Source organism: Cucurbita pepo, chromosome 10, assembly GCF_057944985.1.
Source record: "Cucurbita pepo subsp. pepo isolate OVF chromosome 10, ASM5794498v1, whole genome shotgun sequence".
Taxonomy (NCBI): Eukaryota; Viridiplantae; Streptophyta; class Magnoliopsida; order Cucurbitales; family Cucurbitaceae; genus Cucurbita; species Cucurbita pepo.
The window spans coordinates 1,272,481-1,290,329 of NC_141807.1; the positions used below are offsets into that span (position 1 = coordinate 1,272,481).

General features: G+C 36.2%; 4 protein-coding genes across 5 annotated transcripts; 3 read left to right on the forward strand and 1 right to left on the reverse strand.

The window, feature by feature from the left end:
• Window positions 1-2,370: 2,370 nt before the first annotated feature.
• LOC111803837 (phenylalanine ammonia-lyase-like) lies at window positions 2,371-4,758 on the forward strand. Its single transcript, XM_023688426.2, has one exon. It carries the CDS (start codon window positions 2,464-2,466, stop codon window positions 4,597-4,599), a length of 2,136 nt encoding a protein of 711 aa, XP_023544194.2. The 5' UTR covers window positions 2,371-2,463; the 3' UTR covers window positions 4,600-4,758.
• A 1,957-nt stretch (window positions 4,759-6,715) lies between these two features.
• LOC111803833 (phenylalanine ammonia-lyase) lies at window positions 6,716-9,028 on the forward strand. Its single transcript, XM_087127716.1, has one exon. The coding sequence runs from the start codon at window positions 6,788-6,790 to the stop codon at window positions 8,912-8,914; it is 2,127 nt and encodes a 708-aa protein (XP_086983842.1). The 5' UTR covers window positions 6,716-6,787; the 3' UTR covers window positions 8,915-9,028.
• Window positions 9,029-10,244: 1,216 nt separating this feature from the next.
• On the reverse strand, window positions 10,245-12,524 carry LOC111803746 (phenylalanine ammonia-lyase). Its single transcript, XM_023688281.2, has one exon. The coding sequence runs from the start codon at window positions 12,470-12,472 to the stop codon at window positions 10,379-10,381; it is 2,094 nt and encodes a 697-aa protein (XP_023544049.2). The 5' UTR covers window positions 12,473-12,524; the 3' UTR covers window positions 10,245-10,378.
• A 1,092-nt stretch (window positions 12,525-13,616) lies between these two features.
• On the forward strand, window positions 13,617-17,332 carry LOC111803747 (isocitrate dehydrogenase [NAD] catalytic subunit 5, mitochondrial). 2 transcript variants are annotated; one of them, XM_087127454.1, is made up of 7 exons: window positions 13,617-13,869; window positions 14,304-14,624; window positions 14,703-14,864; window positions 14,959-15,033; window positions 15,286-15,395; window positions 15,467-15,539; window positions 15,971-16,155. In XM_087127454.1, exons 1-7 carry the CDS (start codon window positions 13,684-13,686, stop codon window positions 15,980-15,982), a joined length of 939 nt encoding a protein of 312 aa, XP_086983580.1. In that variant the 5' UTR covers window positions 13,617-13,683; the 3' UTR covers window positions 15,983-16,155. The 2 variants fall into 2 exon arrangements, with proteins under 2 accessions (XP_086983580.1, XP_023544050.2); XM_023688282.2 differs by lacking the exon at window positions 15,971-16,155 and adding an exon at window positions 16,715-17,332 and having other exon boundaries at window positions 13,618-13,869.
• The last annotated feature ends 517 nt before the right edge of the window (window positions 17,333-17,849 follow it).

Here is a 17,849-nt window from a genome sequence, read left to right on the forward strand (position 1 = left end):
AGATCTGTCACCAGCCGTCGCAGGAAGCTGTTATCCCACCGCCGCACGGTCGTTGACGCAATCGGAGATTCTCGCTGGCGCCGGTGTACGCGAGTTGTAGCAGGGACAGATGTCAGCGTAGAGACACCCTAGTCCAGCCACACGAGCATCCATGCCTAAAACCACTCGGCCCAACCCCCGCCCCACCATAGCCCAAGCCCAATTTTGGTTATGCCGAAGCCTACTAGTCGCGCCCGATCCAACGACACTCGACCCGACCCGAATGTCAATCGACCTCTACGGGCATCCAGCATCCATTTGAACTGGTTCGCGCCTACCCGACCCGACCCACTCGAATGTTGACCGGTTCAGCTATTCCTTTTTAGACCGGTTCGACACTATTTACAACGATTTTGACCTAGTTGAGCCCATTTCAAATCAGTCTCTCTCCAAATTAGGCCATTACGGATTAGTTTTCACCCCGTAGGAACTACGAGATCATCCCAAGGACATCTTCGGTATCTAAGGTCGCAAACGTCCACTAGTAAAAGCAATTAATAAATAATATCTCCACCAAGCCACGTCCACTAGCAATCCACTTGAATGACACGGTGCATGATTGTTAGCCGCCAGATATTATTTTATAATATGTTGAATCTTACGGTCAAGATTAATTTCAACTAATCTCCCTCGTGGTGGTCTTCTGCCGCCATCTCACCTACCACCACATAACTAAATTTAGTTCCTTAATCTTTTACAAATAATAATTACAAAACAAATATTTCAAAAAGAAAATTCGTCAAATTTAAAACATGTTTCAGTTACGGTCTTAAATACTCTAAATTTTTATTTTTGTTTTAACTTTAAAATTAATTAAGAAAAGTTTCTTAAAAAGTTATCTTTTTTGTTCTAATATGATTTAAATTTTAAATGTAGACCAATGTTCAAAATTATAAAAACATTAATAAATATAATGTTTTATTTTATACCGTATTAAAATTATAGTATATAATTAATTATATTTTAAATTATATGTTATTATAAAATAATAATTATACAAAAAAAATTAATATAAATCATTTTCGTAGATAAATTAATAATAGTTTATACAACTAATTTTATATTGATGATTATTTAAATCAAGAACTAATTTATAAACATGCTATTTAAAATATATCTAAAAGACTAACAGAAACATAGAACAAAAATTTGTTTATAATATGAAATACAATTTTATTTTCATCCGATACACTTAAAATTTTCAGCTGGCTAAGAATTCATATATTTTTTTCTTAGAGAAAAAGAACTTAACCTAAAATTATAATTTTTTTTCTCATTTGGATCATAGGAAAAAAAGGGTGGGAACGGGTTCTGTATGTCAAACCCATGTTTGTTTGGAGCTTTTAAAATAGAAGCCGAGAAAAAACACTTTCCAAATATATTTCCTCTAGCCAAAACAATTTTAACTAATGTTTTACTTACGGTAATTAATTATCTAAATGAACTAATTTAGTAAAATAGTTAGAAATAATTGACCAAATATATTTATTTATATAAAATTTTGATAATATGAACACCAAATATAAATATTATATACTTTTTTTTTTAGGTATCATAAACAAAATTTAATACAACTTTGAAAGAAAATCATTTACCTTTACCCCTACCACCAACCCTCCCAAGGAAAAAAGGGCTCCACCAAGCACTAAATTCAGCTCACCAACTCCCCCTCTCTAAATTATTGCTTCAATTACTCTCACCAACTCCCTTCCTCTCCACCCCAAACCCTTTTGGAGACGCACTTGATGGGCTTTTTGGTCATTTAGTCGCATAAAATTTTATAAATGGATAATATCAAATGTTTCCTAAATTTAACGTATAAACCAAATTAATCAACCAGGAATTCAATTACGCCATGCTTACATTTTATATCAACAACCCCTTCTTTCTTCTACTTTATACTAAACAAACAAAAATTAGGTCCTATATTCCCATTTATATTTAAGATCGGTTAAGACTTGTACGTTTATTTATACCATTCTTGATCAATAACAACACTCTACTAAATAATAATAATATTGATTAAAATTAATATAAACCTAAATTAAATTGACTCCCTTTTAATGAATTAATTTTATTATATAGTCTTAGCTTTATATTTAATCATATATTAAAAAAAAAAAAAAAAAGTGACGAAGTATGAGGTTTGAAAATGAGAGAAGTTAGGTAACGCTGATTATTTCAAATATGATACACGCTTTCCAACAACCACCTCTTGTGTCGTTCTGCTTCCACCACGCTTCCCCTTACTTACCACACCACACACAAACGAACCCACCCTGGTCTTCCTATTTAAACAACATTCCCACCCCTCCCTATCCCACACCTCATAATTCCCTCATAACACCAAACCAATTCCATTCTTATATTCTTTTATTCTTCTCTTCTTCTTCTCTTCTTCTTCTCTTCTTCTTCTCTTCTAACATGGCACCCACCCAGCAAAACAATGACACTTTCTGCACCATTACTGCTCATCACCCCGACCCACTTAACTGGGGCCTCGCTGCTGACTCCCTCAAGGGAAGCCATCTCGACGAGGTCAAGCGCATGGTGGAGGAGTACCGGAGGCCCCTTGTCAAGCTTGGCGGTCAAACCCTCACCATTTCCCAAGTGGCTGCCATTGCTACTAGGGACTCTGATGTAACTGTTGAGCTTTCTGAGTCTTCCAGAGCTGGTGTTAAGGCCAGCAGTGATTGGGTTATGGAGAGTATGAATAAGGGGACTGATAGCTATGGTGTTACTACTGGCTTTGGTGCTACCTCCCATAGAAGAACCAACCAAGGTGGTGCTCTCCAAAAGGAGTTGATTAGGTTTTTGAATGCTGGCATTTTTGGAAGTGGAGCAGAGTCCGATCATACTCTGCCCCATTCCGCTACCAGGGCAGCCATGTTGGTCAGAATCAATACTCTTCTTCAGGGCTACTCCGGTATTAGATTTGAGATTTTGGAAGCCATCACCAAACTCTTGAACCATAATGTCACTCCTTGCCTGCCTCTTCGTGGAACCATTACTGCTTCTGGAGATCTTGTTCCGCTTTCTTACATTGCTGGACTGCTCACTGGCCGACCCAACTCGAAAGCGGTTGGTCCAAATGGAGAACGTCTTGATGCAAAGGAGGCTTTCCAACAAGCTGATATTCCTTCTGGGTTCTTTGAGTTGCAGCCTAAGGAAGGGTTGGCTCTTGTTAATGGCACTGCTGTTGGCTCTGGGTTGGCTTCTATTGTTCTGTTCGAGGCAAATATTTTGGCTGTTTTGTCTGAGATTTTGTCTGCAATCTTCGCTGAAGTGATGCAAGGCAAACCTGAATTTACTGACCATTTGACCCATAAGTTGAAGCATCATCCTGGTCAAATTGAGGCGGCTGCAATCATGGAACACATTTTGGATGGGAGTTCTTACATGAAAACCGCTAAGGAATTACATGAAATCGATCCTCTTCAAAAGCCAAAGCAAGATCGCTATGCACTAAGAACATCTCCTCAATGGCTTGGTCCATTGATTGAAGTTATTAGATTCTCCACAAAGTCAATTGAGCGAGAGATCAATTCAGTCAACGACAACCCTTTGATTGATGTTTCAAGGAACAAGGCTATTCATGGAGGTAACTTCCAAGGAACTCCCATCGGAGTATCCATGGATAACACTCGTCTGGCCGTTGCTTCAATCGGAAAGCTCATGTTTGCCCAATTCTCAGAACTTGTGAATGATTTCTACAATAACGGGCTACCTTCAAATCTCTCTGCAAGTAGAAACCCAAGTTTGGATTATGGATTCAAAGGCGCCGAGATTGCCATGGCTTCCTATTGCTCCGAGCTTCAATATCTAGCAAACCCGGTAACAAGTCACGTCCAAAGTGCTGAGCAACACAATCAAGATGTCAACTCTCTCGGTTTGATTTCTTCCAGAAAAACCGCAGAGGCAATTGACATTTTAAAACTCATGTGTTCCACATTTTTGGTTGCTCTATGTCAAGCAATTGACTTGAGACATTTGGAGGAAAACTTAAAGAGCACCGTGAAGAGCACAGTGAGTCAAGTAGCCAAGAAAGTTCTCACCACAGGTACTAACGGTGCACTTCACCCATCAAGATTTTGCGAGAAAGATTTACTAAAAGTGGTGGACAGAGAATACACCTTCGCCTATGTGGATGATGCATGCAGTGCCACTTACCCATTGATGCAAAAACTGAGACAAGTTCTAGTAGAGCACGCTTTGAAAAATGGGGAAGATGAGAAGAACACAAGCACATCAATCTTTCAAAAGATCGGAGTTTTCGAGGAGGAACTAAAAGCCATGTTGCCCAAAGAAGTGGAAAATGCGAGAGTATCGTATGAAAACGGAACATCAGGCATTGAGAACCAAATTAAAGAATGCAGATCATATCCGCTATACAAATTTGTGAGGGAAGAGGTAGGAACAGGGTTGCTGACCGGAGAGAAGGTGATATCTCCGGGAGAAGAATGTGAAAAGGTATTCACAGCTCTGTGTGAAGGAAAGATGATCGACCCAATTCTCGAATGTTTGAAGGAATGGAATGGTGCTCCAATCCCCATCTGCTAGTTCAATTTACTCAAGATAACAAAGAAACAAGGCCTTAGCTTTACTTATTTTGTGTTTTTTTTTTTTTTTTTTTTTTTTTACTTTTTCACCGACTTCTAAGTGTTAATTTTTTTTTGGAAATATCTCCGTAATTAATTTTCAACATAAGTTTCTTATAAATAGTTTGTTCTGTTTGATGAATGATTTGGTCTTTTTTTTACCCTGCTATGATTATTATTGATCCATATAATTAAGTGGAGTGCATAAAAAATATATTTTATTTTAATGATAATATTTAGCTTATGTATTCTTATATTAAACTTTAAAGTTACAATAAATACACAATTAAAACTATTTAATGTGGTATTTAATCATATTATACATTATCGTCAAAGAGAATAATAATTTAATTTCATCCCATTTTTTGAAGTGAAGTAATGTTTAATCTATAAAAAAAGACAAGTACTAATATTTTATTAAATAGAGTTCTTATCTAAATGACGTTAATTTGTATATTTTATAATATTTTATGATTTGGGAGAAAAGAGATTAAGTAGTTAATTTTGTATTAATAAAATAAAAAAAAAATCAAACATTTAATATATTTTCCCTATAGTATTTTCTTGTTTTGTTAAAAAGTAAAAAAAAAAAAAACAAAGAAAAAAGAAAAAAAGGGGTAAGAAATGACATCCTACCGTTATTTTATTATTTTTATTATTTATTTGTGAAATCTCTTCCTTTAAGTAAGGTTGACTTGTCAACAAAAACATGCATCGCCTAATTTCCTTTGAAACATCGGCTGCACCTTCCTTTCGTGTGATGAGTGGTTTCCTTTGGGTTTCAAGCTAAGTGTTGACCGTTGACCGTTGACCATGATTTATTTGCTTTGCTCTAAGCCCTCTTTTGGTCCGTTATTATATTCAACTTTTGTATATCTTATATAAAATAAAATAAAAAGGAAAATATTGAAAGATTTTCAATTTTAAAATTTGCTTTACGGTTTTTCTTTTTAATCAGTTTTTACTAATATTTCTATTTCTCATGATAAGAAAATAATGAATGTTGGGAAATTTTGTTTATCGGTATAAAATAAATATTTTCATGTCAAATTGGGTATAATTCAATTAATCGTTCTATTATTAAGAAAAAAATTTGTAATTAGAGATATTTATTTACTCACGACATCTAACAAACTTGATAAAGGATTCCCATTTAAATTAAGTGATAGAGAATGAGAGAGATTTCTACCAATTACATAAACTTATGCATTTGTATTTTTTATTATTATTATTATTTTTTGTCCCTATCAGCATTTTTTAACTATAAAAAAAAAAAAATATTTTCTATTATAAATTATAATTAAATCAAAATTTTTATATTTCTTTATGTACTACAATTACATTTACAAATCCGTCCTCATTTAATTTCAGTTTATTATACTTTATTTTAATAATATTTAAGTTAAAAATTTTAAGTTATAATATTAAAATTTAATTTGTTAGAAAGTATATTGTATATTAGATTTTTATTTACCTTTTTAATAAAAATTATATATATATTTTTGGAAAGAACCATTTTTCTCAAAGAATGAAAATGAAAAAATAATTTTGAGGAAACTTTGTGCATTCCACATGGAGAGTTTTGATAAAGTAGATGAAATTACGGGAATGAAATGAAATTTGGAGTAGGGACAAGGATGAAAAAGTCTTTTCCATCTGTGCATGTCGACATTTCTACTTCTCACCAACAAATTTTAATTTTATTTATTTATTATTTTTTTTTTTTTGCAAGTGGATTGTTGAAATAGCATGACTTAAATACAAATTATTTTGTTTATATAAATTAAAGTCTCCAATCACCCAAATTTGACCAATGGAAACTAATAAGAAATATATTTGTAATTTGTTTCCACCAACCACAAGACTTGTTGATGGTGTTTCCTTTTCCCATTCATCGCCCACCACATCGCACCTACGACCAGAGAGATTGAGCAGCAGCCATCGTCCCCTTACTTTCACTCTCTTATTCTTTGTCTTCAACAACCCCACCAATCTCCACTACTCCCAACCCCTTCACCACTCACTATAACGCCTTCCTTCCTATTTAACCCCCTTCCTCTTCTTCTTCTCCTCACACCTCACCCACCTCCCTAAATCTCTTACATTTTTCCATTTCATTCATTCTTTCTTTCTTTCTTTCTTTTTTAACTATGGCAGCTCTTCAGGAGATTCAAGGCAGCTTGTGCCAAACCCCTAATGATCCACTCAACTGGGGGCTCGCTGCCGACTCCCTCAAGGGAAGCCATCTTGATGAGGTGAAGCGCATGGTGGAGGAGTACCGGAGGCCCCTTGTCAAGCTTGGCGGTCAAACCCTCACCATTTCCCAAGTGGCTGCCATTGCTACTAGGGACTCTGATGTAACTGTCGAGCTTTCTGAGTCTTCCAGAGCTGGTGTTAAGGCCAGCAGTGATTGGGTTATGGAGAGTATGAATAAGGGGACTGATAGCTATGGTGTTACTACTGGCTTTGGTGCTACCTCCCATAGAAGAACCAACCAAGGTGGTGCTCTCCAAAAGGAGTTGATTAGGTTTTTGAATGCTGGCATTTTTGGAAGTGGAGCAGAGTCCGATCATACTCTGCCCCATTCCGCTACCAGGGCGGCCATGTTGGTCAGAATCAATACTCTTCTTCAGGGCTACTCGGGTATTAGATTTGAGATTTTGGAAGCCATCACCAAACTCTTGAACCATAATGTCACTCCTTGCTTGCCTCTTCGTGGAACCATTACTGCTTCTGGAGATCTTGTTCCTCTGTCTTATATTGCTGGATTGCTCACTGGCCGACCCAACTCGAAAGCGGTTGGTCCAAATGGAGAACGTCTTGATGCAAAGGAGGCTTTCCAACAAGCTGCTATTCCTTCTGGGTTCTTTGAATTGCAGCCTAAGGAAGGGTTGGCTCTTGTTAATGGCACTGCTGTTGGCTCTGGATTGGCTTCTATCGTTCTGTTTGAGGCTAATATTTTGGCTGTTCTGTCTGAGATTTTGTCCGCCATCTTTGCTGAAGTTATGCAAGGCAAACCTGAATTTACTGACCATTTGACCCATAAGTTGAAACATCATCCCGGTCAAATCGAGGCAGCTGCAATCATGGAACACATTTTGGATGGGAGTTCTTACATGAAAACGGCTCAGAAGTTACACGAAATGGATCCCCTCCAAAAGCCCAAGCAAGACCGTTACGCTCTTAGAACTTCACCCCAGTGGTTGGGTCCATTAATTGAAGTCATTCGTTTCTCGACAAAGTCAATTGAGCGAGAGATCAATTCAGTCAACGACAACCCTTTGATTGATGTCTCAAGGAACAAGGCTTTGCATGGAGGCAACTTCCAAGGAACCCCAATTGGAGTATCCATGGACAACACTCGTCTGGCCATTGCTTCAATTGGAAAGCTCATTTTTGCACAATTTTCAGAGCTTGTGAATGATTTCTACAACAACGGACTACCTTCAAATCTCTCTGCAAGTAGAAACCCAAGTTTGGATTATGGGTTCAAAGGTGCGGAGATCGCCATGGCTTCCTATTGCTCTGAGCTTCAATATCTAGCAAACCCCGTAACAAGTCATGTCCAAAGTGCTGAGCAACACAATCAAGATGTCAACTCTCTCGGTTTGATTTCTTCCAGAAAAACCGCTGAGGCAATTGACATTTTAAAACTCATGTGTTCCACGTTTTTGGTTGCTCTATGTCAAGCAATTGACTTGAGACATTTGGAGGAGAACTTGAAGAGCACCGTGAAGAGCACAGTGAGTCAAGTAGCCAAGAAAGTTCTCACCACAGGTACTAACGGTGCACTTCACCCATCAAGGTTTTGCGAGAAAGATTTACTAAAAGTGGTGGACAGAGAATACACCTTCGCCTATGTGGATGATGCATGCAGTGCCACTTACCCATTGATGCAAAAACTGAGACAAGTTCTAGTGGATCACGCTTTGAAAAATGGGGAAGATGAGAAGAACACAAGCACTTCAATCTTTCAAAAGATAGGAGTTTTCGAGGAGGAACTAAAAGCCATGTTGCCCAAAGAAGTGGAAAATGCGAGAGTATCGTATGAAAACGGAACGTCAGCCATTGAGAACCAAATTAAAGAATGCAGATCCTATCCGCTATACAAATTTGTGAGGGAAGAGCTAGGAACGGGGTTACTGACCGGAGAGAAAGTGATATCTCCGGGAGAAGAATGTGAAAAGGTATTCACAGCTCTTTGCCAAGGAAACATGATCGACCCGATTCTCGAGTGTTTGAAGGAATGGAATGGTGCTCCAATCCCCATTTGCTAGTTCAATTTACTCAACATAAAAAATAAAAATAAAAAAGGCCTTAGCCTTATTTGCCTTGTATTAAATTTTTGGAAATATTTCCGTAATTAATTTTCAACATAAATTTCTTATCAATTTTTTGTTCTTGTTAGATGAATGATTTGATTTTTCTTACGCTGTGGTTATGAATATTGATACATATAATTAAGTTGAGTGCATAAAAAATCAATTTTATTTTAATAATAATATTTAGTTTATGTGTTTTTATATTGAACTTTAAAACTACCATACAAACATAATAACAATTTAATATTAACAACATTACATTTTAAATGAAGTAATGAGATTTGAATATTTGAAGTTTAATATTAATATTTCATCCTATAGGGCTCTCTCTTATTGAAATGACGTTAATTTATATATTTTATAATTAAAATAATATTTTTGTTAAAGAGAATAGTACAAATATGATAAATTTTTTAACAAATGAAATATTTTCTGATTTGGGAAAAGAGAGATAAATGGTTAATTTTGTATTAATAAAATCACAAAAAATCAAACATTTAACATATTTTCCCTATAATTTTATTTAATTATTTATTTTGTTGTTAAGAAAATGAAACCTCACCTTTAAACGCAAATCCCTAATTTATTCTTTAAAAAATAGGTAATAAATGACATCCTACCCTATTATTATTATTTATTATTATTTTTGTCAATTATTTTCCTTAAATTAAGTTGACTTGTCAACAAAAACATGCCTAATTTCTTCCTTCCCTTCCCGCAAGCGTTGACGGTTGACCATCGAAGCCCTCTTTTGGTCCCAACAACCCCATTCCCTATATATTATTATATCTAACTTTTGTATATCATATCTATAAATAAATAAAAGGGAGAAAATTGAAAGATTTTAAAATTTTTATTTTGATTACTTTTTATTTATATTTCTTTTTTCCATAATAAGAAAAATAACCAAGGTTGGGAATTTTTTGCATTATTATAAAATAAATTTAGCTCCAAACACGATGGATAGTACACGTTTAAATAGGGAATGAGGGAGAGATTTCTACTGGTTAGACAAGTAGAGTTGGGAATGAGATTGTATTTCTTCTCTATTTTTTATTATAGAAATAAATAAATAAATATTCTATTATAAATGATAATAAACCAAATTTTTTATATTTATTTTATATTAAAATTACATTTCCATGGATCTTGAGATTATGGTTGTAATATTTAAGTTAATCATTAAGTTTATTATTATTATTATTTTTTGAATTCTATACTGTAATATTAAAATTAAAAAATATTTTATAAGAGTAATGATAAAATGACCGAAATGAATAAACCCAAAAATAAATTCAAGAAATTATGTTATTAATTTGTTTCTTCCATAAAACAAAAATGAGAATAATTAAAAAAGTATTTAAAATAGAAATAAGAAGCATTTAACAAAGACCGAAAGGCTAAGGTTTCCTCAGGAACCTAACATATGGGGATTGGCGCCCCATTCCACTCCTTCAAACATTCTAAGATAGAATCAATCATCTTTCCTTGACACAAAGCCGTGAATACCTTCTCGCATTCTTCTCCAGGAGATATCACTTTTTCACCTGTTACCAAATTTGTTCCCAATTCCTTCCTCACAAATCTATATAATGGGTAAGATCTACATTCTTCAATTTGGTTCTTAATTTCTGCATTTCCGCTCTCATATGCTAACCTTGTATTTTCAACTTCCTTTGCTAACACACCCTTCAATTCCTCTTCAAAAGCAGCAATCTTTTGGAAGACTGAAGTGTTTGTGTTGTGTTCGCCATCACCATTTGCGAGTGCGTGCTCCACAAGAACTTGTCTCAGCTTTTGCATCAATGGGTAAGTGGCACTGCATGCGTCATCCACATAGGCGAAGGTGTATTCTCTGTCCACCACTTTCAATAAATCTTTCTCGCAAAACCTTGATGGGTGAAGTGCGCCGTTAGTACCTGTGCTGAGAACTTTCTTGGCTACTTGACTTACTGTGCTCTTCACGGTGCTCTTCAAGTTCTCCTCCAAATGTCTCAAGTCAATTGCTTGGCATAGAGCAACCAAAAATGTGGAACACATGAGTTTTAAAATGTCAATTGCCTCTGCGGTTTTTCTGGAAGAAATCAAACCGAGAGAGTTGACATCTTGATTGTGTTGCTCAGCACTTTGGACATGACTTGTTACCGGGTTTGCTAGATATTGAAGCTCGGAGCAATAGGAAGCCATGGCGATCTCGGCGCCTTTGAATCCATAATCCAAACTTGGGTTTCTGCTTGCAGAGAGATTTGAAGGTAGCCCGTTATTGTAGAAATCATTCACAAGTTCTGAGAATTGGGCAAACATGAGCTTTCCGATTGAAGCAACGGCCAGACGAGTGTTATCCATGGATACTCCGATGGGAGTTCCTTGGAAGTTACCTCCATGAATAGCCTTGTTCCTTGAAACATCAATCAAAGGGTTGTCGTTGACTGAATTGATCTCTCGCTCAATTGACTTTGTGGAGAATCTAATAACTTCAATCAATGGACCAAGCCATTGAGGAGATGTTCTTAGTGCATAGCGATCTTGCTTTGGCTTTTGAAGAGGATCGATTTCATGTAATTCCTTAGCGGTTTTCATGTAAGAACTCCCATCCAAAATGTGTTCCATGATTGCAGCCGCCTCAATTTGACCAGGATGATGCTTCAACTTATGGGTCAAATGGTCAGTAAATTCAGGTTTGCCTTGCATCACTTCAGCGAAGATTGCAGACAGAATCTCAGACAAAACAGCCAAAATATTTGCCTCGAACAGAACAATAGAAGCCAACCCAGAGCCAACAGCAGTGCCATTAACAAGAGCCAACCCTTCCTTAGGCTGCAACTCAAAGAACCCAGAAGGAATATCAGCTTGTTGGAAAGCCTCCTTTGCATCAAGACGTTCTCCATTTGGACCAACCGCTTTCGAGTTGGGTCGGCCAGTGAGCAGTCCAGCAATGTAAGAAAGAGGAACAAGATCTCCAGAAGCAGTAATGGTTCCACGAAGAGGCAGGCAAGGAGTGACATTATGGTTCAAGAGTTTGGTGATGGCTTCCAAAATCTCAAATCTAATACCCGAGTAGCCCTGAAGAAGAGTATTGATTCTGACCAACATGGCCGCCCTGGTAGCGGAATGGGGCAGAGTATGATCGGACTCTGCTCCACTTCCAAAAATGCCAGCATTCAAAAACCTAATCAACTCCTTTTGGAGAGCACCACCTTGGTTGGTTCTTCTATGGGAGGTAGCACCAAAGCCAGTAGTAACACCATAGCTATCAGTCCCCTTATTCATACTCTCCATAACCCAATCACTACTGGCCTTAACACCAGCTCTGGAAGACTCAGAAAGCTCGACAGTAACATCAGAGTCCCTAGTAGCAATGGCAGCCACTTGGGAAATGGTGAGGGTTTGACCACCAAGCTTGACAAGGGGCCTCCGGTACTCCTCCACCATGCGCTTCACCTCATCAAGATGGCTTCCCTTGAGAGACTCAGCCGCCACACCCCAGTTGAGGGGGTCCTGGATGGGGGCCATCTTAATTTATGCAGAAAGAAAGAAAGAAAGAAAGAAAGAAAGGAAATGGGATCCGAAAGAAGAAGCAAAAGAATGAAAGATTAATGTAAGTTGAAGGAATGAGAAGAAAGGGTGGGGGTTAAATAGATATTGGATGAACGTTGAGAGGAAGGTTGGTGGAAGCAGAACAATGGAGAGAAGGTTGTTAGGCGAATGAGAAAGTGATTTTCAAAGGTCAAATTTGATGACTTTTACTTTAATTTTTATATGTTTATACCCAAATGTACTTCCTACCCACTAAACTAAACATGTGCTTCATATGTTTTCAAATTATTTATTTCAAATTATTTATTTCAAATTATAATTCTCCTTTATCTTTTTTTAAGTAATTGTTTTTTTTTTTCAAACTACATGCTTAAATGGGTTTAATATATATTTTTGCATAATATAAAAAGAAATTAGATACGATCCAAGGAAAGGACATAGACTAAAATAACACCTTTTTTTTCTATCCCTATTAATTAAAAAGAAAATTCTCCATAAATAAACATCCATGTATTGAAAAATCAAAAATCTAAATTATATCGAAAAATTTGTACATTTTTTTTATTTTTGGATAATAAATTATTTAAGGAAAGCATTTAACATAAAGCTAAATAAATAATATCCAATTATGGATAGTAATTAATAATTTAACCAAAAAAAAAAAAAACAGCAGCATAATCTATGGAATACTGTTTTTGGAAAAGGTATTTAATAAATAAGGGCGTAATAAGGACATTGTAAAGGTTGGGCCAACTTTTTATCCATAAATCCTTTTTTTTTTCTTTTAATTAAAATTTAGGTTAAATTAATAAAAATATTATTTAATATGCTTTTAAAAATTTTAATAAAAAAATGCTTTTAATTTTTTTTTTTTTTAAATTTAAAAAATATGATTGTCCTTATGTTTGGGAGTTGGAGAGTATTTTTTTAGATAAATTATAAATTTTTATTAATTCAATCTAAAATTTGAATTAAAAAAATACTATTTAGTGATATTTTTAGAAAAAACTATAGTATCTAAGAAGCCCAAGAGCCCATCATACGAGCCCACTATGAAGCCCAGGAATCTTCAGCTTTTGAGTTCATGCGGCCCTTTTTTGTTTTAAAACTAAATTTATTTGTTGATTAACAGAACACTTTTGGTAAGACATCTTCTCTGTGATTTTTTCTTCAATCCTTCGTCAATCATGGCGTTGCAGCTCCTGAGACGCGCTCTCGGAAACCAGTCGGGTCAGATCTTCTCCCTTTCATCTAACCTTAGCTCTTCCTCTCCACTCCCCGTTAGGGCTTTCTCTTCCGCCGCTTCACCGATCCGAGCCACTCTCTTCCCCGGCGATGGTATTGGTCCCGAAATTGCGGAGTCCGTCAAACAGGTATTGCTTTCTCTCCATGATTGCAATTCTATTTCAGCACGATAATTAGCCCGTATTTTGTACCTTATGTGAATTTCCCTCGCAATAACTCGAGAAAATTGTTCTGAATTTGTTGTTTTATCGTTAAATAGTACGGTGTTGCTGGGTATTTTTTGTGTGCTTCTCTTATAAGAATCTGTTTCATTGGTTCATATCGTTGAGATTTTTTTTTTCCTACTATTAGATGGTTATTCAAGAGTACTGCTGTTTTTTTTTTTTCAAATCTTAGTGAGTGTCACATGCACTTGAAATCGCAAGTCATATTTTTCAAAGAATTAAGAGGAAAATTCCTTGCGTCGAACAATTTACGGAGCATTAAAGGGGAAGATACTTTCTTTTTATTTACTAAGTGATATTTAGGGTGTTGTGATGAATTTCATTTTTCATCTATACAGGTATTCAGAACTGCTGATGTGCCCATCGAATGGGAAGAACACTATGTCAGCGACCAAATAGATCCCCGAACTCAAAGTTTCCTCACGTGGGAAAGCTTAGAATCAGTGAGACGTAATGGTGTGGGCTTGAAAGGACCCATGGCTACGCCAATTGGAAAAGGCCATCGTTCTTTGAACCTTACCTTGAGGAAGGAACTTAATTTATATGCTAATGTGAGGCCTTGCTACAGCCTACCTGGTTATAAAACACGTTATGATAATGTAAATCTGATCACCATCCGTGAGAACACAGAAGGGGAGTACAGTGGACTTGAACATCAAGTAAGTATCTATTGTTTCGATCGAGGGGGTGGAAAACAATCTCAATGTGATTTACGTGTAGGATTTCTTGTGTGCTAGGTGGTTAGAGGTGTGGTTGAAAGCCTTAAGATCATTACCCGTCAAGCAAGTTTAAGGGTAGCAGAATATGCTTTTCACTATGCCAAAGCTCATGGGAGGGAGAGAGTCTCTGCAATTCACAAAGCCAATATAATGCAGAAAACTGATGGTCTTTTCCTTAAGGTGGGACTACATTTCAAAGTATTAACTGTTTTCTCATATGCACTTTTCACCGAGGCGTCCCCATCTGAAGTTTTCTTTGTGTCTTCACTTTCAGTGTTGCCGTGAAGTTGCAGAGAAGTATCCTGAGATAAAGTATGAGGAAGTTGTCATTGATAATTGCTGTATGATGGTATGGATAAACTTCTTTTCAAGAATCATGCACCCATACGGAAATTAATTCTTAGAGGTGATGTGGAGGTCTGGGAGAGTCAATCTAGAACTCCTAGTGTATTCTTCAGGACGTGATAATAAATTGATTGGATGATGAAATTTGGGATCTTTAAAGAGTTTTCGTAGAATAGAATTCCAGTGAAATTTGACTTTTGTAATGCATGTGTGAGTAAGGTGGAACTGGTTTTGATTGTGTATCAACTCTGTGCAGCTTGTGAAGAATCCATCACTCTTTGATGTATTGGTTATGCCAAATCTTTATGGTGACATTATTAGTGATCTCTGTGCTGGGCTGATTGGAGGATTAGGGTTAACGCCAAGGTATTTGTGCCTTATTTTTATTTTTATTGGTAAGTTTAAAGATTATCTGATGTCAAAAAACATTTGTGCAGCTGTAATATTGGTGAGGGAGGTATTGCTCTTGCTGAGGCTGTGCATGGTTCGGCACCAGATATTGCTGGAAAGGTTAGTCTTCAAAATTTTAAGATCGATGACTCACATGACTGCATTTTCATTTATTTCTTTGGACTTTATCGATGACTTCTAATATAGGTTAGTCTTCAGAAAAATTTTAAGATCGAGCACCAGAAATCCAGCTTGTGAAGAAGTGTGTAGGAAAATGAGTAGCGAGAGAAAATGTTACTTCTAATATATTTATAAAAACGTTCCTGGGAAACCTCTTATGGAAAAAAAATGCTAAGATCTCTCAAACCTTTCTTTTAGAAAAATTGAAACAAGAAAGACCGGATTATCAAACAAGTCAGTTTTTGTTAAAAAAAAAGAAAAACAAAAAAGGTATAGAAAACACGGGTTAAAGGGTGAGCTCTTTTCTCTTTAAAGCAGTTGTATTTTGGATACCAACGTATACCCTTGATATTTAGCCCCTTATATATCAGAATCAGGAATAAATCTTCTTCATAGGAAGAATGGAGAACAAGTGCAGATTGGGCACGTATGAAGGGAACAAAGGTTCCAATAAAGAACAGAATTACAAGAAAGCATGTTGAACAAGATGGATCTGAGCTAGCGTCCTTAGGGAATTACATATTTTCTTTGACATGTGACTTAAAATTTCACTTCATAGAGTCATTTAGACGACTTCTTTTTTTTTTTTTTTTTGGCAGTAGTTCAACCTAACATACATTTAAATAAATCTTTTGAATCCTTTTCTAGCTCTCAAAGGAATAGAGATTTTTTTCTAGTTAGACTTCTATCAATGCAATGGAAGAACCATCCCTTCCTATTTTTTTGTCCTTTCAGATAGAAATAATATGAGACCCCAACCCTTATTTACCACTTTAGCGGGGTTGAGGGGATACAACCGAGGCAAAGTAGTTTATGATTGAATCTCAGAAGCATTTTTTCATTTGGTAGATCTAAGTCCATGGCCTGCTTTGGTTCTCACTCGGAGCTTTTTTCTTTTAAATTTTTTATTGTATCCAATTAACTCGAATTCAAATGGGAGTCCATATTCACACATTTTTACAAAAGCACAACTAATATAAAAGTAATTGATGAGGTTGAATATATATTTTGCAAACTCGCAAGGCAGACAGTTTGTTCCTTGCACCAATCATTAGTTGCATTTCTTTATCGGAAAGTATTTTTCATGTATCTGAAAGCTTGTTAAACTTGCACAGAATTTGGCAAATCCAACTGCATTGCTTTTGAGTTCTGTCACGATGCTTCGGCATTTGGAGCTCCATGACAAAGCTGATCGGATCCAAGATGCCGTCCTCAACACCATTGCAGAAGGGAAGTATCGAACAGCTGACCTTGGCGGTTCATCATCGACTACCGAGTTCACCAATGCAATCTGTGACCATATTTGAGGGATGTCTTTCATTGTTTATTTTGCAGTCTTACACGTTGTTTCTGGGAAACATTCTGGAGGCGTTCTTCATATCTTTTCATAGTTTCTCTGAAGCGTAATAAGCTCAGATCATATTGATGACTCTGAAGTAGCTTATCCCAAGGGTGCTACTATATTTAGCCATTGATCCTTTGCGGGCCGTCCAAAGGATAACTGAAACGGCTCTGTTCTCGTAATCAGCCATACAATGTCAGATGATTGAGATCTGTTCAAATTTATTTCTACGAAAACATGGCTTTTTCTTTGTCTTCCCATTTTTTTTTTTACTATGTTAGTGTTCGTCACATAGTTTGTAAAAGACGAAAAAGAACCAGTCTTATTATCCTTGAAGTTGTGCCACAATTGTATGGCATGTGATCAATTTATGATGCGTTTTGATGTGCCAGTCTTTTTCTGTATCATCTTCTTGCTTTGTCACTTCCTATATTAACTGATGGACTTGGGCAGTATTAGGTAGCTCTATTGAGTTTCAGATGCAGGCTCCAAGAGATGTTTATGGCTTCTCTTACTTGACGTTCTCATTATGCAGAGCCTATCTGTTATGCTTCTACAGTTTATTAAGGCAGACTGAACCTGCTATAATTGTAGTTGGCCACTGTTGCGGATTTTGTGTGGAGTTGTTAACTGGCATTAAAGTGATCGCAATTTATCAGATTCAGCAGCCTGTGTGCGAAGCTAGAGTTTAGTTTCTGTGGTGCAAGCTATGCAGAGTAAGTGCTAATTGGTCAAAGGGAGAGTCTAAAATTTTGCTTGGAGTTTATATGTTGCAACCGTTATGTTAAAATCAGAATTCTAAGTAGGAGGTTATGGGAGAAACACCAAACTTGATGGAAATAGATTGACATATTCATGTTACTTCATTTGCAAATGGTCTGTGTACACGAATGCGCGAGTCAGTCATA